The sequence below is a fragment of the Hesperophylax consimilis genome, chromosome 13, assembly GCF_061612785.1.
Source record: "Hesperophylax consimilis isolate HC1 chromosome 13, BYU_Hcon_1.0, whole genome shotgun sequence".
Taxonomy (NCBI): Eukaryota; Metazoa; Arthropoda; class Insecta; order Trichoptera; family Limnephilidae; genus Hesperophylax; species Hesperophylax consimilis.
This window is the reverse complement of record NC_142848.1, coordinates 21,436,807-21,464,123: the sequence shown is the minus strand read 5'-3', so window position 1 is coordinate 21,464,123 and position 27,317 is coordinate 21,436,807. Positions and strand designations below refer to the sequence as shown.

The following is a 27,317-nucleotide window of genomic DNA, read 5'->3' as shown; positions in this document are numbered from 1 at the left end:
AAGCACTAAGGTTCATCTTCTATATTGGCCCTTCAAGCCACAAAATGAAAACTTTTATTTACAAATCCGTAAAACGAATTAAAATCTTAGATTCCAATGGCCTAAAAAGATTAGATAAAATTTCTAAATACATTTGCAGGAATTTTGTCACGAATAAGGACCGTTTTTTTGTACAACATTTCAAATTTCAAATATTTTCTAATTTTTCAGTTTTTTTTATGTGATGCCGGACAAAAGTTCCAACTGCCCGGAGGTAGTGGGACTATGTCAGCCCAATTTGATGAATGTCATCAGGCTGAAGGAAAATGGAGACGGTAGAAGAAGAATATGAAGGTTAGAAAGTATCTGTTATTATTTAACATTTTAATTTTATGAAGGGGAAGAGAACTGCTTTCGCTACGTACCTACCTAATTCTGTTATTTTTTTTTCCTTTCCATTTAACGGGTATTAAATGAAGTGTATATAAATACAAAATCACAAAATTAAAGCATGACAGAAACCAACTGCGCTTATCAGGGCTGGCTCCGAGCCAAACGGCGCCTGACGCTAGTAATAGACATTAGACTATACACTTATAAGAGCCTTGGCTCCTTGGCGATTTGGAAAATCGGCGCTCGGAGCGGACTGCTCCAATCGCGCCTGCACAGGACCGTCCCTGGCTCTTAGCCGTGCTATTCAAGCGCTGCTAAGGACGGGTTGTTTCGGAGAATTTGAACAATTATTCAAATTTCAAAGTTAATTTTCAAGTTCTGTGAAAGATTTTTTTAATTTTTGTTTTTATTTCAGTTCTGTCAAACAACTAGGCTATAATGATATAATAACAGAACTTGAATAGGACTTTCACAGAACTTTAAAATGAACTTTGAAATTTTATGAATTGTTCAAATTCCCCGAAACAACCCGTCCTAAGAGACCGTTATTCATAGAGTACGAACTTGCACTTATTTCAAGAACGAAGCGGTGATATAACTTTGTCTCTTTATTGTATAGGGAGCTCTCACACACACACGTGTATCGGTACACCATACATACATAAAACAATACCATTCGACATGAACTAGGAACCACTCTTCCGGAATTATATCTACTGCATGACATGCCTAACTTTGCAGTCCGCCAAAGGAGGAACCAATCATCGAACCAATTAACAAACAAACTATTTTAAAATTTACTGTGTTACTAACGTCGCCACCGTCTGCGAAATTTAGTTTGTCAAAATATAGAACTTTTCTATTTCTATTATATTTATTTTCTTATGACGGACTCCGTGTTTGAGGAGTTACAACCTTGGCTACGAATCCGAGGTCGTGGGTTCAAATCCCGGCATTGGCAAATAAATTCTATTTGATTATTTCTTGTCATTTCACAATTTATTCATTTAAATTAATATATTATTGTATTTTTGCGGAATGTTCCAGAGTGCTTTACTACATCGTGCGATACTTTCAGTATCGCCGTGGTGAAACACTACTATTCAGAATTTGTTGACTAGATTTAAATAGCCAGGTACTTCCCCAACTTCCTCTGCCCCATATCCTTCCTTCACCACTACCTTCAGCCCAGGATCGGCCCTGTTCAGACCCAATTGGAGCAGTGCGCTCCAGCCGCCGATTTGCTAATGGTGACTAGGAGGTGATAATGCACAGCGCTCTTGAGGGTTTCATAAGCGCCAAGCGCCGTTGCTGCTGACCCTGCTCGGCCCCGAACATATCCCAATTTAGGAATGCTGAATCCCTTGATGGGAGTAACACCTGCATTTTATTAGTTGTCTCTTCATGTACTAAATAATAAGTTAAGTACTTACCTACCTAAGAAGTTGTTTGGTAATGTAATATTATATTTATTTATCTAATTATTTAACGCCCACAGGGCTTTTACATGGTTGGTAGCATAATTTTAATTTGACAGATACTTTGAAAGCAATAAAGTTAATAGAATTATATTTAATAAATATTACCTCTACAATGGCGACATGTTAACAAATCACGATGATTCCATTTGATATTTATTATGTTTTATAACTTGATGTGTTTTATGATTCATTGTCTTTAACCTAACAAAGAAGACTCGTTAACTTATAATTTATTACAGTAATGTACGTACCAGAGATGTGCTTTATTTCAAATAAATTCATTTCAAATGGAAATGCAAAATGCAAAATGTTTTGCAAAAAAAATTTGCATTTTAAATGCTTTTCCAAAAACCATTTTTCATTTTGCATTTTAAATGCTTTTCTCAATGCATTTTTCACATAGCACTCTTTTTAGGGTGAATTGCCTAATGCGAAAAAATGCATTTTCCATTTTAAATGCTTTTTTGCAACATTCTTCCTATTATCTCCAATCATCTTTTTTTCATAAGCCCCAAATATCAGTCGGTCCTCAACTTCGCTACGAGAGATAATTTACATTTGTCAAGTTGCTCCCTGGTAGGAGCCCTGGCAATTGAGTGATACCATTACAAAAAATACTGAACATGGGGCCATGACGCTGTAATATTAAATGTTAGATAGCAGTTTCTATGTTTTTACGTCGGCAACATTAGTCCCGTGCAATTTTTTTGTGATTTCATAATCTGTAGTCGTGGTGTTTTTGGATTTACCATCATGTAATATGTTTGTTCTACATTGATGTCCATTATTAAATGACAAAATTGTTTAAAAATTCTATAATTATTTTGATTGTTTGACCTGAGAAACCATTTTGCATTTTGAAAATAGGTATTTTGCATTTTGCATTTGAAATGCTTTTCTAAAAACCATTTTGCATTTTGCATTTTCAAATGGAAAAGTTTTGACCTATTTCCATTTTGCATTTCAAACGGTTTTGGGTACCCATTTTGCACATCTCTGGTACGTACTAAGTATTTTTAAACTTACAGGATTTTGACAAGATTTTAATCAATGCCATTGTATTTTTTAACTAACTAACTAACCATCACGCCGTTTCCCCGTGGGGGTAGGCAGAGAGGACGGACCGCCAAACAACTACGTAAACGTCCAGTAGTTTTGATAAGTGGGGCCGAAATTTTACTCGCGCCGTTTGGCTCAAAACTTAAGGTAGAAGTACACTGGGTTGACGTACGCTACGTAAGCAACGCATTAAGATATCTAGACTAATTATAATCCATGCATTTTCTATGGAAATAGATGCTTTAGAAATAAACTTCTCACACGCTACGCAAACCCACGGTTCCATCGCTGGGCCGATCTGGGTTGTCCAGATCACCGTGGGACGTGTAAACGTGGAGGGGGTGGCGTCACGCCACCAACGAGTTGATTTCACATCTATAAGCGGTATTATCTATGCATCTACTATTATGTTTATTTATTTATTTATTTAAGGAGAAAACACAGATACAGACAGTAATTAAAAGATAATTTTGTAAAACAATAACTTGAGAATTCGCCTGCATCCTAACTATTTCTCACTGATTGACTGGTAGATAGCAATTTTAAATATTTTTTACATGTAAATAAGGTAAAAATTTTGTATATAGATAATGCTCAGTATCAAATAAAAGTGTACACATATTTTGTAAACAAGTTTAGAGATAGATCATAAAAAGTACTTAAAGAGTACAGTGAATGAAGTAAGTACACATTTTCTTTTTTTATAGTAAAACAGACTTCAATTTCCTGCCAAAAGTACTATATGTATCAAAAAATATGTCGGAATCCTTCAGGTTTTGGTTTTTATTATACAATTCGCACATTCTTCTGATTGGATCTCTGACACCAGCATTTGTGCGCGTCCGGCTAATATGGAATAAGTCGTTAAGCCTCGTCGTTCTGAGTGGTATTTTAAAGTTTATTAGATTGAGTAAGCCAGGACAGTCGATAAAGTTGTTACAGATTTTGAACAAGGTCATTAGGTCAAGGTAAGTTCGCCGGTTAGTAAGAGTGGAGACGTTATATTTCGAGAGCATATTTGTGTATCCCCGTTTAGGTGCGCTCATTCTGTGGTTGAGGTAACGCAGAAATTTCTTCTGGATACTTTCAATATTTTCTTTATAGATATCGTAAAGTGGAATCCATATGGAGGTGCAGTATTCAAGTTGAGAACGGACCAGCGTATAGTAAAGCAGAAGGTAGGTTTCAGGCTTTCGAAATACGCGGCTGTTTCTGATAACAAAGCCTAGCATGCAGTAAGCTTTATTCACAATGTTTTTAATGTGCGCATCGAAATGAAGTTTGGAATCAAAAAGTACGCCAAGATCCCTTATACAGTATACACGATCTAGTGAATAGTTGCCTATATAATAATTGTGTATAATAGCGTTATGATTTTTAGTGAAGCTTATTTGTTTACATTTATTGTAACTTAATAGGTAAATTTTGTTTTCATTACAAAACGCTTCGAACCTTACTAAGTCTCGTTGGATGAGCAGACAATCATTTAAATTTCTAACAATAGCAAATATTTTTATGTCATCGGCGTACAAGAGAAATAAACAATGCATGAAATATTCAGAAACTGTATTAATAAAAAGTATAAATAAAAGCGGTCCTAGGATTGATCCCTGTGGTACGCCAGAAGTAACTGGTTCCCATACGGAAGTATGTCCTCGTAACGATACAGCTTTCTGTCTTTTTGTTAAATATGAGATGAACCAACGTAATAAGTTTCCCCTAATTCCGTTATACATAATTTTTTTGATAAGAATAAGGTGATCAACCTTGTCAAAAGCCTTTTTGAAATCGCAGTAAATTGCATCTACCTGATGGCCTCGATCCATGCTAGTAAACAAAAAAATAGAGTAAATAAGTAGATTACTCACGGTAGATTTGCCTTTGACAAACCCGTGTTGTTGGTCTGTAATTTTGGCAGCAAGCTGAGGATTAATATGTTCGTTATATGTATGGTTTTTTGTTTTGACAGTTGGCAATTAAATACACGGTGTCCGGAAACTCGTAGTACAAGCGGGGAACTGGAGAATCTACACCACATGGGGAACCCAAAAAAACATAAAGTTTTTTTTTTCATTTAAAAAAAAAAAAAAAAAAAACAAAAAAAAAATATTTTTCGGCTATTTTAGGGTTAAAGTTTTTTCTGGTGTTTAGGGTTGAATAACAGATGTTTTAACCCTGCAGAGCAGAAATATTTTATGATTACACCGGGTTAAATGAAGGGTGATTTCAAAATAATGCTTCAAATCCGAGTTTCTTCATTTGTTTTACTTTCAAATAGTTTTAATTAGTTGGGTACTTTGATCTTCAGTAATAATTTATAAGAATATGATTAAAAAAAAAAAAAAAAAATCAACTTCAAACTCGATTTACTCGATAACGAAAGCTCAAATAAAAAAAAATTATACTACAAAATCGACTCCAAATGTGATGTAGATTCACCAGTTTCCCGCTTGTACTACGAGTTTCCGGACACCCTGTATAAGTAAATCGTCCTCAAATTTGCTCTCTGAATCGCAAGACATGACAAAGCTATGAATTGCGTCTGTTGACATGAAGTGAAACACATACACATAACCTAAAAAATAAACGGCAAATCGTACTTAAGAACTACAGATTACTTGCGTGTGTAGAACCAGCGAGCAAGCGTGCATGTTGACCTGGGAACGTAGTAATGCGTGTATCACGTACGTCAACCCAGTGTGTACTGTTTTTTACAGTGACGTCCCCCACAATAAACGGGAATACCGTAATTTTAACGGCTCATACTATATACCTATTACCCACATACTACTTATAATATTATGTACCTAGATCTGTACATTTTTTTAAGAAGGACCAGCATTTGCGAGATACGAATAATCTGACAATGTTATTCGTTATTTGTGCAATATAAAGGACTTAGTGAGGATAGAAATTGAGTCCATGACGCCTGGGTAAGAACCAGACGTACAAGTATTTGCCAATTCATATTTATTTATTTTGCAAATGTGTAAATATAATTAGACATTTAATAAGTAATTAATGACGTACATAATAATTAAATAATGAATGATGTACATAACAAACATAAGACTCTTGGCTTTGTTTTGAGAGCTGCAAAAGATTTCAATAATTTAGGAACATTTATTATGTTATATAAAACCCTTGTCAGATGCCAACTTGAGTATAACTCTACGTTATGGTCTCCATTTTTCAATATTCATTCAGATAACATTGAAAAGATTCAACGGAAGTTTCTAAGGTTTATAAATTATAAATTGCATATTCCTATACAAACCATAAATTACAATTACCTCTTGGATAAAATGTCTCTATTGAAACTTTCAGAAAGAAGAATAGGCACAGATTTAATATATAATATAATAATAATAACAAAGAACACTACATTTTAAAATTGACTGTCCCGAATTACTTCAATATATCAATATCCATGTTCCCAAAAAATCATGCCGACATTTCTTACCCTTTTACTTCAATAACACCAGGACACTAGCTTACCAAAATTTTCCGATTCCGAGACTTCACAATCTCGGAAACAAATATTCTGATCTGGGTGATATATTTCATTTGAAAACTAATCAGTATAAATGTTGTATATTCTATCACTTTTATTCTTCTAGACAAAAGTAGACCTATGTACACATATAACTTCTCCGCTTCTACTATTTTGTTTTGTTGAATCTTTTAAATTCAATTATATGCGTGAGGATTTATTTTTGCCATTAGGTTTACATTCTTCTTTAATGTATTAATTTTTAAGTGTTTACTCTAGTACAAAATGCTTGTATTTTTTTCAAAGAAAAGCCCACTAGGGCGTGTAATAAATAAATAAATAAATAACAAAGTTTTTTTTTCACACTTGGTTAGTTAGTTCATATTTACACCGCTTGCACGGGTAAGTGAGTAGATAGAAGATAATCCCTGTGCATTAATTTGAACTTGAACGGTGAACAACAGACAGCGAGACGGTCGGCTATATTGTTTACTCCGACAATTTATTCAAATGATTTGATTAATAAAAGATTAGCCATTACATTTGTCTGGGCAAAAGCACAATCCGCTGGGTCTATCATTCAATATCTTTATACTGATCGTATGACGTAGGTACCTACCTACCAACAATTTAGTTTGGGGTATTTCAAATTTAGTCACATTATTTGAATCGACGATCCGCATCATTTTTAACATTTAAATTTAAATTACAAAAACATTTATTGAAGGTACGTATCTACCTGCCTACCAGTTAATCGTCCAATCTCGGCGCGTTTCAGCATGATTATAAGGACTAATAACTAACTGAAATAATATTTGGATGATTTGTATTTGTATTTGTGCAAAATCTCCTCAAGTGCACTGGACAAATACATAGTATTTGTATACAATGATCTTTCTTATTACAAACTATAAACAGTCAAACTATTATAAACCTATTGCATCCACCGATTCGTTGATTAATAGTAGAAAAAAACTGAGTGAAAGAAAAGATTTTTTTAATATTTATGTCGAGGGATAAGTAGGATTTATAGGCCCTGTTAGGAGTTCTACCGAGCCGAACCCTCTGATATGAAAATATCTGGAGTCGGTGAATTATTTTCCCATTTGATCTCTGGTGAGTTGACGGGTTGTTCTTGTATTGTTTTGTATTTATTTTGCTTATATAATGCACTTGCATAATGTTGATTGACTAGATGATCATTTGTGGAAAAGTGTGTGGAAGGGTTTAGTTTTTCATATGGGGAAGATTTAACCCGGACATAAAATCGGAAATACAATGTATAACGTGATGCTGCGTTAGAATGTAAATATTTTATTATCATTATTATTTATTTATAATTTGTACGGACAGATAATATACTGGACCGTACTTACTAGAGATTAACACTTTTTATTGTTTATTAGAAAAACTTGGCTAAAGTCGCAGAGTACATAGTTGGAAATGACATTATTAATTAAGTAAGACAGTGGCCTTCCTCTTGTTTCGATGGTCAAATAGGCAAAACTTCAAAAATCTCAGAATAAAACAGTAGATTTGTAATATTTGTATGCAAATCAAATTCAAGCAGCCCGCCCGCCCAGGGCCAACCCTGAACCAAACGGCGCCTGGCGCGAATAAAATATTGGAACCCATTGTCAAAACCAGTAGGCGCCTAAGTAGGTGATCACTATGATCAATAATATTCGGATGATTTGTATTTTTGTGTAGCACCGTTTTTATGAAAAATAATCTCAATGGCGATGTGTTAGGACTGTTAGGTGTTAGGCATTATCAGCGCTTTGGCAATTCGGCGCCCGGAGCGGACTGCTCCAATTGCGCCCGTGTAACTCTCCTTTATATAAATAGATGTACGTAGGCACATGCAGATGATAATATAACATTTGTATGGCACAGTTTTGTGTCATTTAACTTCAAGTGCGCACTACTAATAAACTTTAAAATAATTACATATTTAGTAACCCAATGCTAGTTTGACCCAATTGAGTGGTAGTGTTCTTGAAATTTCCTCAAGGTGCATCAGATAATAATGATAAAATAACATTACATGTGGGTTTTTTAAACACTTTGGTTGGTCACAATATGTTGTGATCACCCGCCAAGCACGACCGATCACCATTTGTTATTTTTTTATGCCGTATCTATATAAATAAACACAAAGATCGGACGATCGATCACATTATTTGAAAACAGACGCCGTGCATCAGCTGATTATTTTTGTAATGACTAATGACTTAACTTGTTTATTGTAAAATTATGTTTTTTGTAAATTGTATTGTCTAACTGGAAAATAATGCGTTTGTATTTTACAGAAATGATTTTTTGAGCCTGCCTTTTAGCCGGAGATGGAACGTGACAAAAAATTACAAAAAAACTAATGCAAAACTGTCGAGTAGTCCTTGTACGCTCATACACTCATATTGTCATATTGCATTATTGCCTGATGCATTATTGCCTGATCTGACATAGAAACCTACGTTAGAACTGGTTATAATTTATTTTTACTTCATTTTTTGGTGTTGATTTCCCCAAAATAAATAAATATACAAAGTTCGCCAATTAAAACATTGTCTTTATTTCTAAATTTAGGTTTGTACACTAAACATATTTAATATTTACCTACTAATGTAAAAGTAATTAAAAGCAAGGGCATCAAAATTTAAAAAAAAAACAGATCCCAAACTAATACTATGAATAAAAACAAAAGTAGTAGAATGAAAACACGATACAAGTTTAGTCAAAAGTTCAAGACGATCGCTATATTAATTATTGAATGTAGCTATTCGATAAATAATTTATTATTGTTGTATTCTTGTAGAACACAATATTGTAATAAATAAAATATGTACCACGTCGTGTAACATTTGGAATAGGGCCGCTAACAATAACACTCCTTATGTAGATGCCGATAAGGTTAAAATTACCGCATTTTGATTTAGGCAGGAAAAACTAAAAAAACATCTCCAAAAAGTGTGTTTTATTTTATTTTGCGAAGTTCATGCACAAATATTTAAATGTTTTAAGATAATTTTCTAAAAAATTTAATATTCCATATTATAAAATAAAACCACGATCGATAATAGGTTCGTAAGTATGAGATTTCAAACTTTAAAGAAGTTTTATAGGCCTGATACTTTTTTTTGGCCTATAAAAACATTGTTTTTTCATAGGCCAAGATTTGTTCTACTCGCAGTATTTGATTAAAACATTTAAAATATTTCAAAGCGAGCAATTTTTAAAACCAAAAACACATGATTTTGCATTAGTGCTTCGCCTTAACGCGCATTTACGGAAACGTTTTTACTCTATTCTTTCATATATGACATCACTTTTTTAAATGTTCATGCATAAAAAATTAGGGCGACTGAACTTATCGAAGTCCTGTTTTAAATCGGAGCGAATCGGAATATTCGACCATTTGGCATTACGTCTGTCTGAAGATTTGTTTGTTAGGTTACGGTTCCGGACATACACAAGCCACTTACGTTCCGGGATGAGTTTTTTAATGGTTCAGTTATTTTTTTTTCATAAGTAAAAACGTCGTGTTAATTGATTAACTAGGTAGGGAGGGAAAGGCCTCTCCGGAAGGAAACAACTCTTCTCCTTCTTCCAAAAAAAAAAAAGGTTCCAGAGAAGAGAAAGAGAGAGAGAAAGGAAAGGAGATTTCCTCTTCCTAAATTAAAAGGTTTTTCTCCACCTCTCCCCCTTACGAAAAAGAAAAAAGAGGAAGAGAGAGTTTCGATCCAGCCTTCTTTCCATCTTCCTATCTCCTTGCTTTCCTCTCCTTCACTTTCAATACTTCGCAACCAAACTGAAAGAAGGGGAAGTGGGAGAGAGAGGTGAAGGAGATGGGGGGCCTCTCTCTCCCACCTTCCCTTCTTTAGAGAAGCCTCGTTTGGTAAATTTTTAGAATAAAAGGTTTTTATAAATCTTCCCCACAGGAAAAACTAAACCCTTCCGAGATGGAGAAGAGGAGGATGATTAGCTAGGCATTTAAGTATGTACTTACAAATCTTATGATTTCAATGGAAATTTTGATTTTGATTAGAAACATACTTTTTTGGAAAGAGATCTACTGTTCACAAAACTGCTGGTACACCCAATTAATATTAATTTGAATAGTTGAACTATTGAACTATTGTAAAAATTGCTCGCTCATTACTATTTTGTAAATGTGCCTGATATTCAGTGTTCTCTCTATCGCAAACATACTTTTTTGGAAAGAGATCTACTGTTCACAAAACTGCTGGTACACCCAATTAATATTAATTTGAATAGTTGAACTATTGAACTATTGTAAAAATTGCTCGCTCATTACTATTTTGTAAATGTGCCTGATATTCAGTGTTCTCTCTATCGCAACTCAACATTCTAAATATTTTAAAGGAAAGTGAAAAATAAAAAATGTTACCACCTAAAAAAAATTCTAAAATGAACGATGTGAGCGATCATACCGAATGATTTTCTAAACGTCACTATTTTAAATAACCATAGAAAATAAGCATAGATTTGCTTATCAACTAGAAACGTCACCTAAAATTTTGACACTTGACAGAACTTTGGTCCGAACGGTTCAGAACGGTTTATTATAGTCAGGGGCGTATAACTCTCGCATAACCTTGTAACCCTGATGGGAGGAGTTATCCTCAACCCAAATTCTTATAGACAAAGCTGTTGTGGCTGAAAGCTCAGATCTCATTGGCTCAGAGCAAAAATTGTATCTTGATCTCTCGCTCTCTACCATAGCGACTTGTGTAACAGAAAGAGAAGCTAAGCATGTGTTATGCTGCGATAAAAATTAACGGTAATTTCCAAGACGCCATTTCGGAAGTCGAAGTCAGTTTTTAGCGTAAATATTTTGAATTTTGAAAATCGTCTAACCCATCTAAAAATAATGTTGCGTGCTAGAATTCTTCAAGGTGATAAATTAATGCCGTGTTGTGTTAAAGGTTGCTCAGACGGATTCGATAATCCGGTGCTAGCAAGAAGCAGCAAGAAATACGTTTGTTTGTGGGTGTCATTTCGTAAATGAAAGCAAAAATACGGTACTTTTGGGATTAAAAAAGAATGCTTGGCAACGCTTAATCTTCCAGTCATCATATAATATCCTGTCTATCTCCACCAACTGAAAGAAGGACCCGAACCCGTTGTCAAATAAGGTACTAACCTCTCGTTCTTTGATACAATGTTCCTAATTCCTGAATGTACTTCATTGGCTAATAATTTAATTAATTTTCCTTTTCAGACCTATCCGTATTCCGACGCGATACTATACCACGTATTAGGATGCTAAAACTGCTAAAAAAGCCACGATTACATCAAACAAGGTCATTTAAACCTCTCCAGAATTGCATTATGTAAGTATTCAGATTTAACCAGCAATTTCCATGATGTTTGCTGACGACAAAGCTGTGGAAATTATATGAAACCCTTGCAGGAGAATTTGAATAACTTCTAGTGCTGTGGCAATAATAATTAACACTTAAATTTGTTGAATATGTATTTTGTGTATATATTCTTGTATTTTTGTGCAATGTCAAATTAAATCCTATTAAGTTGTTGCAGTAAGACTGGGTTCGATTCCTAGTTGAGACCGTTACTTTTTATATTTCTGTGTCTTGTTCTGTTTCATGTTTTGTTTAGATATATTAGTATTATCTTGTACTTCAATGATAAATCAATGCTCAATACATCGGTTGTACTGACCCTGTTTTGTATTACTGTCCATTGTCTTTTTGAAAATAAAAAGTATTTTTATGTGTGAATAGCTGTGGGTTTTTTTTATTTTCCTTTAACTGCATTCCAATATTTTTATTTTTTAAATATATTTTTTTTGGGCTAGTGAATGAACGATGTTAGCTGGGTGCAGTCATATTGTCTATGTTTGCACTTTTTTAAATGGCCTTGAGATTTATTTATGGTCCACAATATATTTACCTGTCTGGACCATACGACCGTTTTATCTGTGGTCGTCTGTGGTTAAGGGGATGACAAAATGGCGCCATACAAAAAGCCCGAAGATATCGATCTAGAGAGTGGTTTATTTATGATTATAGTCCAGAAGGGGGAAAGTGCTGCTTGTTTTCGTTAACAGTTTTTGATATTGCACAATATTGTGTAACTTTTTATAAATAATATTCTAATACCGTTGAATAATAAATAAAATCATCATGGATAAGTGGATAAGTGAAAGACTTTCGGATTGCTTAAAATTTACCGTACCGGAAGAATTAGTCCAGTAAGTATACATTTTTGAAAATCGTGTAAATATCCTAGCTTTTCTACTTGAATTCTTGTAAAATCTTACGTTTTTCAGGTTTATATCGGACATTGATAATAACCGTGAATTGGAGGATTACTTGAAAACTTTACTCAATGTAGAAAATCCACATCACCGAGAATTTCTCACAGAGATTTTGCAGAGAAAGAAGAAAGGTAGAGTTTTCATTATTTGTACTTTCAATAATACCATTAGGGTAAAATTTCGATCGCCCTGGCCTCGCTTATTATGAATATTTTTTAGATAAAACCTTTAGATTCACCTTAATTACTGTACGACACAACTTTTTGCATTCGGAGCGGTGGAAAATATTGCAATAAAAATTTGGAACATGCTGTCTATCAGTGCCCTCACTGTTTTTGCGCTAAAATTGTCAAATTAAGCCAAATCTCGACGGTATGAGAAGTAATTATGAACTTACCTTGGGGCAAACGTATTATGCTTCATTTTAGTTGAAATAATAAAGGAAAAACATGGAAAAAAACAGAAAATAGTTTGAGATCGACATTTATTAACAAATTATAAGCGGCCATGTTGATTTCGCTATATGCACAGCGACTAGTCGACAGGGGGCGTGGCCAACATATCCGAGCATACCCGAGGTGTTCCGAGTTGCAAAATCAGTGAAACGCGGTGGGCGGTGAAACGAAAAGTCAGAAATGGCGTTGTAATAATATAATGTAAACAAACCTTTTTAGAACTACGCTAGGTTTGTGTAACATGGTTTGTGATACAAAAGAAAGTGCCCCTTTATAGCGCCTGCTCGCGTCAAGGCAAGAAAAACATCCCAGTTTTCAATTAGTTTAGCGGCTACGCTAGGTTTGTGTAACATGGTTTGTGATTCAAAAGAAAGTGTCCCCTTAATAGCGCCTGCTCGCGTCAAGGCAAGAAAAACATCCCAGTTTTCAATTAGTTTAGCGGCTACGCTAGGTTTGTGTAACATGGTTTGTGATTCAAAAGAAAGTGTCCCCTTAATAGCGCCTGCTCGCGTCCAGGCAAGAAAAGCATCCCAGTTTTCAATTAGTTTAGCGGCTTACGCTAGGTTTGTGTAACATGGTTTGTGATTCAAAAGAAGTGTCCCTTTTATACTTCACTTCGGGTATGCTCGGATATGTTGGCCACGCCCCCTGTCGATTAGTCGCTGTGCATATAGCGACTCCCATCAAGTTCCCGGCAAAAAGTACGATGTAAAATGGCCGCGAAGTGGGATATTTTGATAAATATGTCATATTTATTTTGAGTGTAAAAATGAAACGAAGTGAAATTTGTTCTAAGTGAAAGCTTTGCACCTGAGAACAATACCACGGGTACAGTTTGAGATCATCAGGAATTAGTAATTATGTCGGGAAAGTGTTAAATTTTACTGGGCACTCGTAGTCAGCATATACCAAAAATTTCAATTACGTAAAATTAAAATTAGCTTTCGTTTTGTGAAACGAGACTGTCCATTTTCAAACTTTATTGTCAAATGTCATTTTGTTTTGTTGGTATTTCTGTTACTATAGGACGAAACGAACGGCTAATCGCGCGGGCGTTTTTTTTAATGTTGAAAAATTCCGTCAAATTAGTATTTACCTAATATGCATGCATTGTGTGCGTTGTGATTGAAATTTATTAGCTGGATTTTATTTTTTTACGTTCAAATTTTATTTAAATTAACTATTTCTGCGATGTTGAGCGGCTACGCTAAGTTTGTGTAACATGGTTTATGATGAAAAAGAAAATGACCCCCTTTATACCAAATCATGAAATCACAAACCATGTTACACAAACCTAGCGTAGCCGCTAAACTACTTGAAAACTGGGATGTTTTTCTTGCCTTGACGCGAGCAGGCGCTATAAAGGGGGCACTTTCTTTTGTATCACAAACCATGTTCAAAAAACCTAGCGTAGCCGCTGAACTACTTGAAAACTGGGATATTTTTCTTGCCTTGACGCGAGCAGGCTCTATAAAGCCTGTATTTATAAAGATATTTTTAATGCTTACTAAGCATGTCCCGGTTTTGCAAATATTTATTGTCTAACCTATTTTAAATTTGAAACAAAATAGGTTTTCAGACTTTTTATTTTATTTCAATGTGATTCTTGTGCCTCGGACTTGTGACTATTTGTTTTGTACAGTTTCAATTATAATGACGACGAAATCCAACATGATTCTAGTGCCTCAGTTCGACTCTGAAGTGATTCTAAAAAGGTTTGTTTACATTATATTATTACAAATTATGTACTGTTTTTATTCCTTAATCATTTATGTATCCGCACGAAGTCGGCTACGATTGTCTAGCATCTAGCTCCTAGCTCTTCGTAAAGTGTCAGGAATACCAACATAACAAAATGTCAGCGAGTGTTAGAAATAGAGGCCGACCGTCGCCGCTTCGTCGATTTCGTATGCGAGAGTAGATTTTAATTTTACGTAATTGAAATTTTTATTGCAATATTTTCCACCGCCCCAAATGCAAAAAGTTGTGTTATACAGTAATTAAGGTGAATCTAAAGGTTTTATCTAAAAAATATTCATAATAAGCGAGGCCAGCGCGATCGAAATTTTACCACCATTAGTTCTTATAATGATAAACTTGTCGAATTCCGCGTGGTTTCAACTTAATTACTACAACAAATAACTATTTATGTTGTGGGAGATAGTAAAAGATGCATTTAAGTAAAAAAAAATCTCAATCAAAGTTAAGTTTGAAGATTAGGAAATGCGAACAAATTATTAAAATAACCCAAACTAAACCATAAAATCCCAGTTTGTGCACGTTTACTTGAACCCCCGACTTAAATAGTTGTCTCCATCAGATATTTAAGTTGAAATCGGGTGTTGTTTTTTACCCTTACAATTAACAAATTGTAAAACAAAAAAGAAGAGAAGTAGAAACAGAGATTCAATAAAATATATTTTACTGTTTTTTTCAGTCACTCGTGAAATCTTCTCAATTAATGTTTTTTTTCAGAAAAAGCTTCTAATAAGAAAAAGAAAGGCCCAAAGTCAGCGTCTGAAAACAATGCGGCCGTGGCCAATGTGTCGGATGAATCACCCGAGAAAGAATTTCCTGGGAAAAAGAAATCTAAATTTGTTAATCTGTACACACAAGATGGTCAGAATAAGGAGACTGTTTTACTGAAAGGTTTGTTTTACTTTAAATTTTTTTTTTCCTCCGCTGCTCATCTCACTAGGGAATTCGTTTGTCGAGATGAGCAGTTCTATGTATTTGAATTTCTATTTTGTTTTCGTGGATGAATGAATGCAAATCTTGGAAGCAGTAATTAGACCACTTCCTGACATCCGATCGAGCTGAAACTCAACAGATAGACTCATTGTCGATGACAATGAATTCTATCAACTTTTGGTGGCAATCACTTACACACACACCCACGGAAATATGTGTTTATCTTAAATGGTATAACAGGTCGGGTAGGACCGACATTTATTTTGTATACGTGATTGCCACCAAAAGTTGATAAAATGCATTGTCATTGACCACTAGTCTACCTGACAGTTTTAGCTCCATCGGATGTCGGGAGTGGGTTAATTTCTGCTTCTAAGATTTGCATTCTATCATTCCCGAAAACCAAAGTGATATTCAAATAAATGTATTTAAAAATGTTGGTATGAATTTAAATATTTAATTTATTTTATGAATATTTATTAATTATACTATGAATTTAAATAGGAAGACATCACTGTGATTGCCAGGCCAGTAAGCATTCCCTTGTGAACAACTGTATGCAGTGTGGTCGCATAGTTTGCCAGCAGGAAGGTTCCGGTCCTTGTCTGTTTTGCGGTAACCTGGTAAGTTTATATGTATCTCTTTCTAGTTATCTATGAAATTATTACTTTCTGTTTACATTGTATTTTGGAGGTATACAAGCTGCAGTTACTGGACAAAGTTAAGAGTCAAGATGACCGCCTTTAGGACATATATTCAATTCATCGCTAGGCTTTTTCAATCCCCTGTAGAATGAAAACGAATCATTCTCAATCATTCATTGAGAATGATTCATTCACTGTCATTGGTGTTTTGCTGAATTTCAAACCCATCAATGATGTTTGTGTTGTTAGTCAAATTTAAATTATCTGCATGGGAATATGAAAAAAATACAAAAATGCACACAATACAATTTCTTGCATATATTAAATTTAAAAAAATAATAAAATTAGGACTTAGGACGGGTTGTTTCGGAGAATTTGAACAATTCATCAAATTTCAACGTTCATTTTTGGGTTCTGTGAAAGTCTTATTCAAGTTCTGTTATTATATCATTGTAGGCTAGTTGCTTGACAAAATTGAAATAAAAACAGAACATGAAAAAATCATTCACAGAACTTGAAAATGAACTTTGAAATTTGATGAATTGTTCAAATTCTCCGAAACAACCCGTCCTTAAGAGACAATTCCCATTTGACAGATTGTACAATACAACATTCAAATTGAATGGCCCATTTATACTAAATATAAACTTGGAATCTGTTTCTTTATAGCAGTCTAAACAAAGCTTCAGTACATTTAGGTTAGGCATGAACCGTTGTGCTTAGTGGCTGTTTACAATTCCATCAAAATCTGAGAGCAGTCAAGAATTGGCGTTTAACGGGGATCATTCAAAGATACTTTAAAATGGAGCTGAACCTCGATTTTATCATCAATCAAATGTGATAATGTTTGAAAAATATCAACCTTAGTTTTTGAATTTATATGTGCAGAATAAAATTGTAGTGTAGGGTCTTTGTGGTAGCGGTACCTACTTCCGTGAGATAGATAGGCGGCGAGAGGCGAGCGGCGAGCGGCCAATGGCTTGATAGTAAAGTCATAATGGTATTGTACTTAATTTAGTTTACTTAATTTCCTGCAACCCCAAAATAGAGTATCTACAAGTTACCAAGAGACTACGAAGATTGTACTACAGTCTTTTTGCTTGTAACGGATAAAACAGAATATGATAAGAGTATCGGTAAGGTTAGGTTAGGTACTTTGTTTGTTTCTTTAATAAGAATTTATTCCAGAATGTATGCAGGGGTAGTGCAATGCAATACGTTCCTTATTTTGAAATAATATATATTATTAGAGTAAGAAAAATAATAATAATACATAGGCGATTCCGATAGGCACAAAAAAGCGGAATTTAAGTGAAAAAAGATAAACACAAAAATGAGTGTAAGCAGCTGTTTATGGAGGATATTTGGACATCTCCCTTCTCCAGGGGGCTATCAGGGGGGACTCCATCCTGGCAACCATGGCAGTGATGATTTTGTTACTAGATTGGCGTAGTCTGCGCCGTAAACTCCCCATGTGATGGCGGAGAAGCGCTCTGAAAGAGTGTACTCGTCCCTTCAGAAACATTTCCGTGGCGCTGGGGTATCTTGGTAGGCGGAATAATTGGCGATAAGCATTATTGTAAGAGACTTTTAGCTTATGCCATTGGGATGCAGTGTAATCCACCCACTGTTCTGACATGTACAGTTAAGTGCAAAATTCGTTGAAAAGTATCTTTTTCACGTTTGTACTGCAAGAGTGAAAACGCTCTTCTTTGCCTTTCCATATCCTCTATATCTTTCCGGTCATCTGTGATTATATGTCCCAGGTATTTTACGCTACGGCTAACATACTTTTTCCTTCCGTCTAGCCATATTGAAGGTGTTTTCGTTTTTGCATTTGAAAACAATAATGATTTATTTGGACGTATTACATACAAGGTTATGATTTTTTGCAAAATCTTCACATATTTGGAGTAGTTTCATTAGTGCGCTAAGTGTCGGTGCTAGAAGAACCATATCATCTGCGTAATTAATATTGTTTACACATACTCCTTGAACATGGCAACCTATTTTAGTGTTATTAAATTATTAATTAGTTCATCAGTGTATATATTGAAGAGTAGTGGAGTCATGCTTCCTCCTTTCCTTACGCCACTTTTCAGATAAAATGGGTTGGAAAACTCGCCAGACCATTTCACCACATTTTCTTGCTGTGTGTGCCAAATTGAAAGAATCGCTGTTTTATCTTCTGAAACTGCTCTTTTCCTAAGTTTTTCCCAGAGTTTATTGTGACAAACACTATCAAACGCTTGGCTTAGATCTAGAAAGCAGGTATAGATTGGCGTTCCTTAGTTTATAATAGCTGATGGTTTCTTTTAAGGAATATTGATTGTTTGATTATTATTTTTATAAATTTTCCTTCAATATTTTTTTCATCATGTAACCCTATTTGCTATACTGATTTTTCCATTCTGGTGAACGTATGTGAATATCGCAAAAGCCGAAAAACTTTTTACTATTTAAAGTAATTTTAGGTTAGTTTTCTTCTGATTATGTAATATCTTTTGTAGGTATGTTCTACTGAAGAGATGCAGGTGTTGAATTCTGCCACCAAAAAGTCTGCTACGCTCCGCACTCGACTGACGGAGCAGAAAAGACCTGTGGGCTGGGAAGCCGCCCTTGCTCAAAGAAATAAGCTACTGGAGTACGATCGCACCAGGTAACCCACAAATAAATAAACTACTGGAGTACATTCGCACCAGATATCCCACAATTAATAGCATAAAATATTTACAAACACTGTTATATTCAGAGAAATGATTTTAGATCAGTGCTTTTTTTGCTCATACATAAAAAAATACTATGGGGCATTCCCTTTTTCTGTCATTATTATAATGTACTAGCTGAAAATTAGCTATTAGAGTACGATCGCACCAGGTAACCCACAAATAAATAAGCTACTGGAGTACGATCGCACCAGGTAACCCACGAATAAATAAGTTACTGGAGTACGATCGCACCAGGTAACTCACAAATAAATAAAAAACTGGAGTACATTCGCACCAGATATCCCACAATTAATAACAAAAAATATTTTCAAACACTGTTATATTCAGAGAAATGATTTTAGATCAGTGCTTTTTTTGCTCATACATAAAAAAAAATACTATGGGGCATTCCCTTTTTCCGTCATTATTATATATGTACTAGCTGAAAATTAGCTGCTAGAGTACGATCACACCAGGTAACCCACAAATAAATAAGCTACTGGAGTACGATCGCACCAGGTAACCCACGAATAAATAAGTTACTGGAGTACGATCGCACCAGATATCCCACAGATAATAAAAAAAAAACAATGATTTTTACAAACACTGTTATATTCAGAGAAATGATTTTAGATCAGTGCTTTTTTTGCTCATACATAAAAAAATACTATAGGGCATTCCCTTTTTCTGTCATTATTATAATGTACTAGCTGAAAAGTAGCTGCTAGAGTACGATCACACCAGGTAACCCACAAATATATAAGCTACTTGAGTATGATCGCTCCAGGTAATCCACAAATAAATAAGCTACTGGAGTACGATCGCACCAGGTAACCCACAAATAAATTAAAAGCTTTCAGTTTTATACCATTTATTTATGTTTTTTATTTTTTATGTGAACGTGGTTTCGCTTCTGACTCAAACTTTGTCAGAAATTAATGTTAACTAGATCTCCACGGCTTTCGCAAATATTTGATTCGTCAGCGGATGTCCCCTAATATTTATGTCGCCTTACGTGAAATGTCAGTGTTTTCACTGAAACACATACACTGTGTCAAAATGATAGATAGATTGCGTTGATAAGACCAACACTAAAAAGGTCAATATTTTTAATGTGAACAATTTACGGCACATTAAAGCCATTTATGTTTTTCAAATAACCTATTACAGAATTTAAGAACAGAGTTATCGACGTATTTCCACAATCAATGTGATTTTCATACACCAAGGGTTGTGGGTTGGGTTTCGCCTATAAAAAGAGGTACCTACGTACAATTTTTTTTATTGCACCCCTTGAAATACAGGTCACCGGGCCACCACTGCTAGATAATGAAGGTTCTTCTGTACTTTTACAAAAATTAGATCACTATTGTGGAGGGCCGTTAATATAATAATAATAAAATGTTTATTCCGGTATGTGGGGAGGTTAGTGCAGTCCCACACATTCCATATAGAGATACATAAAAATATATAATCAAAAACAAAAAGATAGAACAGAAAAACAAAGAAAAGAAAACAGAATAAATTGAAAATAAAATAGAATAAAATGATAAAATAATAGAATAATAGAAAGTTGAATCCTTTAGGGAGCCGTGACTATGTTAGGCGTTAGTATTTTTCTCCAGTGTGCGTCAATGCTGGAGGATGGAGTGAGGCGGGCTTCCATAGTGAGGATATTTCCAGAGCTTCTTATCCTTTCCCTCATTCCTGCCACCCTGGATCTAATAAGGGCTGCATATCCGGGAACTCGCCCCTCCGTGAACATACGGGAAGCGCTGCAGTATCTGGGGAGACAAAACATTGTGCGGAAGGCGTTGTTGTATTGGACCCGTAGCCTTTATAAACCCTTATTATTATTTGTTGTAATAGCGAGCGCCGCACTCGGGTGACTGATGATGACAGCGACTACTTCAGCAGCGGGTCGGTTTGGCTGAGCAAAGGGGAGCGGGACAAGTTGGACAAGTACCAGAACTCTCTGCGTGAGAAAAAGCACGCCTCTAGACGTGATCAGACTTTCACATTTGATTTTGCAGGTTAGTTTTTGTTTAATGTTTTATTCATTATGGGTAACATAACATATTAAAGATGTTGAGGATTTAAGAGATCATCGACTACAAATTCAGATGACGAGGGTTTAATCCCGAAATGCAGAAATAAATTTGACTGAATTTTGGTAAACGGGTACTCTCAGTATTCCCCTAGTGAAAGACAACCATTGAGTATCAGAGCTATGTATTTCGGAGAATTTTGTTGGATCCATGTAATCTACACTAGCGATGCCACCAACTGAAAAGTTAAGTTTGTCAAGCTGTTGGCATTGATATATGATACCTGAAATATGGAAAAGAGCCTATGTAAAACCAATCCACAAAAATGGCGAAAAAAATAATGTTAAACTATCGTCCAATTTCAAAACTAATAATATTCAGTAAATTAATGGAAAAAATTATTTACAAATATGTCCACAGCTCAATCATATCATAACAACAAAGCAACATGGTTTTACAAAAGGCAGAAATGTGGAAAGTTATCTCGTTCTCTTACTGAATTCATCGTCAATCACATGGACAACCGCACTCAAGTAGATATCATATATACAGACTTTGCCAAAGAATTTGATAAAATTAATCAAAAATTATTACTAAGAAAACTTTGGTCATTAGGTATACGTGGTAATTTATTTCATTGTGTTACATCTTATATACTCAACAGATCACAGGCAGTAGCAATAAAGGGCTTCGAATCAGATTTCAATGAAATTTCCTCTGGGATCCAACAGGGTTCTCTATATTAGGGTTTATATATTAATGATTTGATCAATGTTGTAAAATACTCAGAAATAGAATTATTTGCTGATGATGCTAAGCTATACAAGCCAATAAAAAGTCTAAACGATTGTATCAATTTAAACATGATTTAACCCTTAGGAACCGGGAAGGATTTCAATGAATTGGCTGCCTGGACCGGCATGATTTTCTGAAATTTTGGGTCATTGTTTAAAAAATTATACAGCTGCACCAAACAGGTTTTAAGTTATAAATTTTATTTTACGGTATTCTTAAATGTTGAATTATTGTATATGTATATCCAAAATTAGGTTTTTAGTGTCTTATTTTGTGTTAAGTAAATTTAATTTCAAAATGCCGCAACTCCAAATATAATCACTCATTGTTTATTTATTCATTATAATATCGACGATTTTTTTTTTACACATAAACAATGTACCTTTGTCAGTCATCTTATGAAGATTTATCTGCAGTTTTATCGATTACAATTATTGATTTCTCACTACGCAGTCACTTTTTTCCGCTGACCACACATACACTTACATGACACTATGTCCATATTAGATAGGGTTACCATAAGAGTATTAAGCATGGCGGGCATTTTACATTAACTTAATACACTTATTATATCACTTATAAATAAACTTATAAGAAAATCACTATCCCGTCAAATACAACTTCAAGAAAGGTAATTATGAAGGATGTTGTCAGGATCTAACAAATGTAAATTGGATCTCACTTTTCAGCAACTCTAAGGTATAGTTATTCTACAATATACTATGGAATATTATAGATAAACACATTAAAAAAAAACTCACATAAGAAATCACTATCCCAATTGGTTTAGCTTTTTTTTTTTTTTTTTTTTTTTTTTTTTTTTTTTTTTTTTTTTTTTTTTTTTTTTTTTTTTTTTTTTTTTTTTTTTTTTTATATATACAATAATATTATTATTGGGTTTATAAAAACAGTTTATTTTTAAACAAGTTCTGCTGTGTAATTATTATTACGCGTGACAGCTGTTTCGCCCTCTGAAGGCATTATCAAACTGTGGGTAGCCCACTTACAGACGATAAATTTATATTATTTCTAGGTAGGTATTTTAATTTCATTTACTGATTTCTTAATTGATTTCTAAGTAAAATATCAAAAATTATTAATGGTTATTACCCCAGCAAAGTTTCCCCAATTAGTGTAATGTTTAAATTTGACTGAATGTCTTTATGTTAGTTATTCCCAAACGATGACTCATAGGGTTATTTTAATAGCATAATTAAGTACTTCATAGTGCACTCATATTTGCATTAGGTTTGAAGATATCTAGTAGGGGTGAACGAATTATATTTGTTTGTTCATTAATTAGAATAGCTTTTGGATTATTAGAGTTTTTGTTAATTTCTAACTGCTCTAAAAGATTCAGTTTACGGCCTTTATTTTGTATGTGTAACGGAGTTGGTTTATTATTATCATTAAGTGGTTTAGCTTATCTCTAAAAATGCTCCTCAAAGAGTCAAATAAGGTTAGACTACGGGCTAAAAAACACAATAACCCAAGAGACCATGCCGAGTTTACTACTCTTAGAAAAAGATTTTAAAAAATACTTAAAGAATGCTACACATCCTATACTAACCTAGTTGAGCCAGGGATAAAAGATAATGTAAAGACTTTCTGGGCCTATTCTAAATCATTGTGTAATACGAATTCTATTCCAAAAATAATGCATATGGATTCTATGCCTGCAAATAATGGACAGCAGATTGCCAACATTAATTTTTAAGAATTAAAAACCCAAACTATCTAACTGAAATTATTGGAGATAATAAAAAATGGACCATGGAAGAATATGCACCCCAACAGAATATTTTTGAAGACACCCAAAGAATAAATGTTCCTAAATAAAATGGTATATCTAGAGCAATCACTTCACTAATATAAATATATACAAGATTATCTTATTTATTTATTTGTTTGTTCTCGCCTTGACGGCCTTTACATGCAAGGTAAATCATACAGGAGCATTATAATATATTTAATATAATATATTTAATCATACAGGAGCATTATAATTATAATATAATATACTTATTTGGGCTCAGGCTATAGTACATTCAGCAATTATAATTGTCACAATATTACACAAAACATAATTACAAACATACTTGAAGCATACCGGTTGGCAGTGGTGTAAAACATTTTCTAGCGATTTATAAAAGTAGGTAATATTCTTGTAATTTAAAATATATAATTTGTTTTTTTTTTTTTTTTGCTATTATAAATGTACGTAAGTTTGTTATTATTATGACAAAAATAAAAGGTACACAACAATTACATACAAAGAGAAGTGGGTATTATCAAAATAGTTACAGAGTATTAAGTTTGTTATTGTTAACAATCAACAGGATTTTTGCTTAATATCTGCATACATATATTTTTTTTAAAGGAAGCGATGTTTTTATTAAAAAATATATCAAAAGAGCATGTTTCATTCCCCACACGATGCAATCTCTGAAGACAAGAGTTGAACATAAAATTAGTGCGAGAAGCAACTATATTGAATGGAGCATGAAGTCTAGTGTTGTACTTATTGGGAACTTGATAATTTATCATATTCACTAGTTCAGGGCTGTCCAAATAACTGTTGATAATTTTGAATAATAATAAAGCATCACAGATTTTTCTTCGCTGTGATAATTCAGGTAGTAGCAAGTGCATTAAATAATTATAATTTATATTTTCTAATGGAATATGTAATTTGTAATTTATCTTATAGTGGACAAAGGATTTCACATCTCTCAAACAGTTTATTATTAGCTATAAATCTAAAAAAATTCTAATAAACAATTATGTTCACCACAAGTAGCAATAACTCAGCCTGTAATGTGGCAACGGGATGACGCGCATGGACGCGCGTTACGAGACTATGCGAGTGACAAAAAGTTTGATGAATTGTGAAGAGATACATGGATACAAAAAAAATAATTAAAAAATCACTGTAAGTAAAAAGGAGTTACTCTTTAAATGGTATAGTAGAAAACATTCAGTTTTAGAGTATGAATCTTTTACTTCGAAAATTTACTTGTAAATTAACTCAATATTTGGAGATGAACATGACGAATTCTCCAAACTGCTGTTGTAGTGGATCGGCTTGTAGGAGAATTTTCCTTTAACTACAATTGTAGTTGGTCGGATTCTTCAGGTTAATCAATATATTCACCTATTGCCAACAAAATCAACTATATCTAAATGTTTCAAAATTGTCTTTTCGAGAAATAAAAATAAAATATTATTTAATTATTCTCAACAACAAAATTGCAACAGTCTCAGAAATTCGTGATCTTGGAATAACCCTTGATAGTAAACTACAATATTACCTTCATATACATCAAATCACAAATATGGCCGTTAAAATGTTAGGCTTCTTCATAAGAAACACAAAACTTTTTAATAGCATCCATATCATGCAATTCTATTTTGCCTATGTACGAAGTGATCTGGAGTTTGCATCAGTTGTTTGGTCTCCATTTTACAAAATCCACATAAACAAAATCGAAGAAATTCAAAACAAATTCCTAAAATATCTTTGTTACAAGTCATTTGTAAGATTTAATACTTATGCAGTGGGAGCTTCATACTTTAAAATTGATTCACTGAGTGTATGGAGGCATCATAAGGATGCACTATTCCTGTATAAAGTAATTAAAAATAATATTCAATGCCCAGAGTTGCTAAATAAGATTCAGTTCAATGTACCTGCGCGTTCAACACGCTCTTCTGTCCTGTTCAGGGTGGATCAATGCAAAACAAACTCTACGCAAAATTCTTGCCTGAACAGACTATGCAATAATTACAATAGCGTATTATCCAAGGTGGATATTTTCAATTGCGAACTTACCAAACACAAGAGGTCCATAAAATAATATTTCTCTGATGGTTTGTGAATAATGTTATGTCTCTATTGTTTATATTTCTATTATGATTTGATTTATATCTACAACCTCTCTCCATGGCTATAAATGCATTGATAAATGTTTTGTTTTGTAATGTTTCGTTTTATATAATCTTTTGTTTAGTATAATTTTTTGAATTCATCTTCTTTCATACAAATTTAATTTACTTATTCCTTACTATGCTGTCTCAGTAGAGGTAAAGTCACAAGAAGGAAATCCATAATTGGTTTTATTTTGGCTATATAATACTTATGTACAAACTGAAATAAATGTAAACTGTGGATTTCCCGAAAATTAATAAATAAATATAGGAATGATTTGGTTTAACCTTTAGAATGCTGAGCTCCCGCTACCTAATACCTCCGTAGTGTGCCGAGGATAAAAATCTCACAAACAAACTGTACTAATATCAGAAATCCTTAAGGCGTCTTAACCAGCGGCCGGGAATTCAAATTTCGTCAAAAGATGGTCTCGTGATCGGATGTTTTTTTCGAACTAGATAGAAATACCGTATCCATTCCACTGCGAGCCGTATACCCCGCGCGGCTGAAGAAGCCTACATCATGGTTCCGATGAAATAACAATTATTTTTTATTTATTTATTTATTTATTTATTACACGCCCTAGTGAGTTTTTCTTTAAAAAAAAATACAAGCATTTTGTATCAGAGTAAACACTTAAAAAATAATACAATAAAGAAGAATGTAAAGATAATGGGAAAAATGAATCCTCACGCATATAATTGAATTTAAAAGATTCAACAAAACAAAATAGTAGAAGCGGAGAAGTTATATGGGTACATAGGTCTATTTATGTCTAGAAGAATAAAAGTGATAGAATATACAACATTTATACTGATTAGTTTTCAAATGAAATATATCACCCAGATCAGAATATTTGTTTCCGAGATTGTGAAGTCTCGGAATCGGAGAATTTTGGTAAGCTAGTGTCCTGGTGTTATTGAAGTAAAAAGGTAAGAAATGTCAGCATGATTTTTTGGGAACATGGATATTGATACATTGAAGTAATTCGGGACAGTCAATTTTAAAATGTAGTATTCTTTGTAACAGTATTAAAACTGTGCTTATTCTTCTTTCTGAAAGTTTCAATACAGACATTTTATCCAAGAGGTAGTTGTAATTTATGCTTTGTATAAGAATATGCAATTTATAATTTATAAACCTTAGAAACTTCCATTGAATCTTTTCAATGTTATCTGAATGAATATTGAAAAATGGAGACCATAACGTAGAGTTATACTCAAGTTGGCATCTGACAAGGGTTTTATATAACATAATAAATGTTCCTAAATTATTGAAATCTTTTGCAGCTCTCAAAACAAAGCCAAGAGTCTTTAGGGCCTTGTTGATAATATTATTA

The 27,317-nt window shown here is 33.7% G+C and overlaps 1 protein-coding gene across 1 annotated transcript in view; it reads left to right on the top strand.

Annotated features, from left to right (window-relative positions):
• The first annotated feature begins 10,955 nt into the window (after nt 1-10,955).
• The window catches only part of LOC149418589 (activating signal cointegrator 1), a 31,878-nt gene continuing 15,516 nt past the window's right edge, over nt 10,956-27,317 (top strand). The window contains exons 1-7 of the mRNA XM_089638587.1: nt 10,956-10,999; nt 12,464-12,643; nt 12,722-12,840; nt 15,640-15,813; nt 16,360-16,478; nt 19,010-19,158; nt 21,077-21,240. Of these exons, the coding sequence (XP_089494713.1) occupies nt 12,576-12,643; nt 12,722-12,840; nt 15,640-15,813; nt 16,360-16,478; nt 19,010-19,158; nt 21,077-21,240 (793 nt within the window). The 5' untranslated portion in view covers nt 10,956-10,999; nt 12,464-12,575. The remainder of the gene's footprint in view (nt 11,000-12,463; nt 12,644-12,721; nt 12,841-15,639; nt 15,814-16,359; nt 16,479-19,009; nt 19,159-21,076; nt 21,241-27,317) is intronic.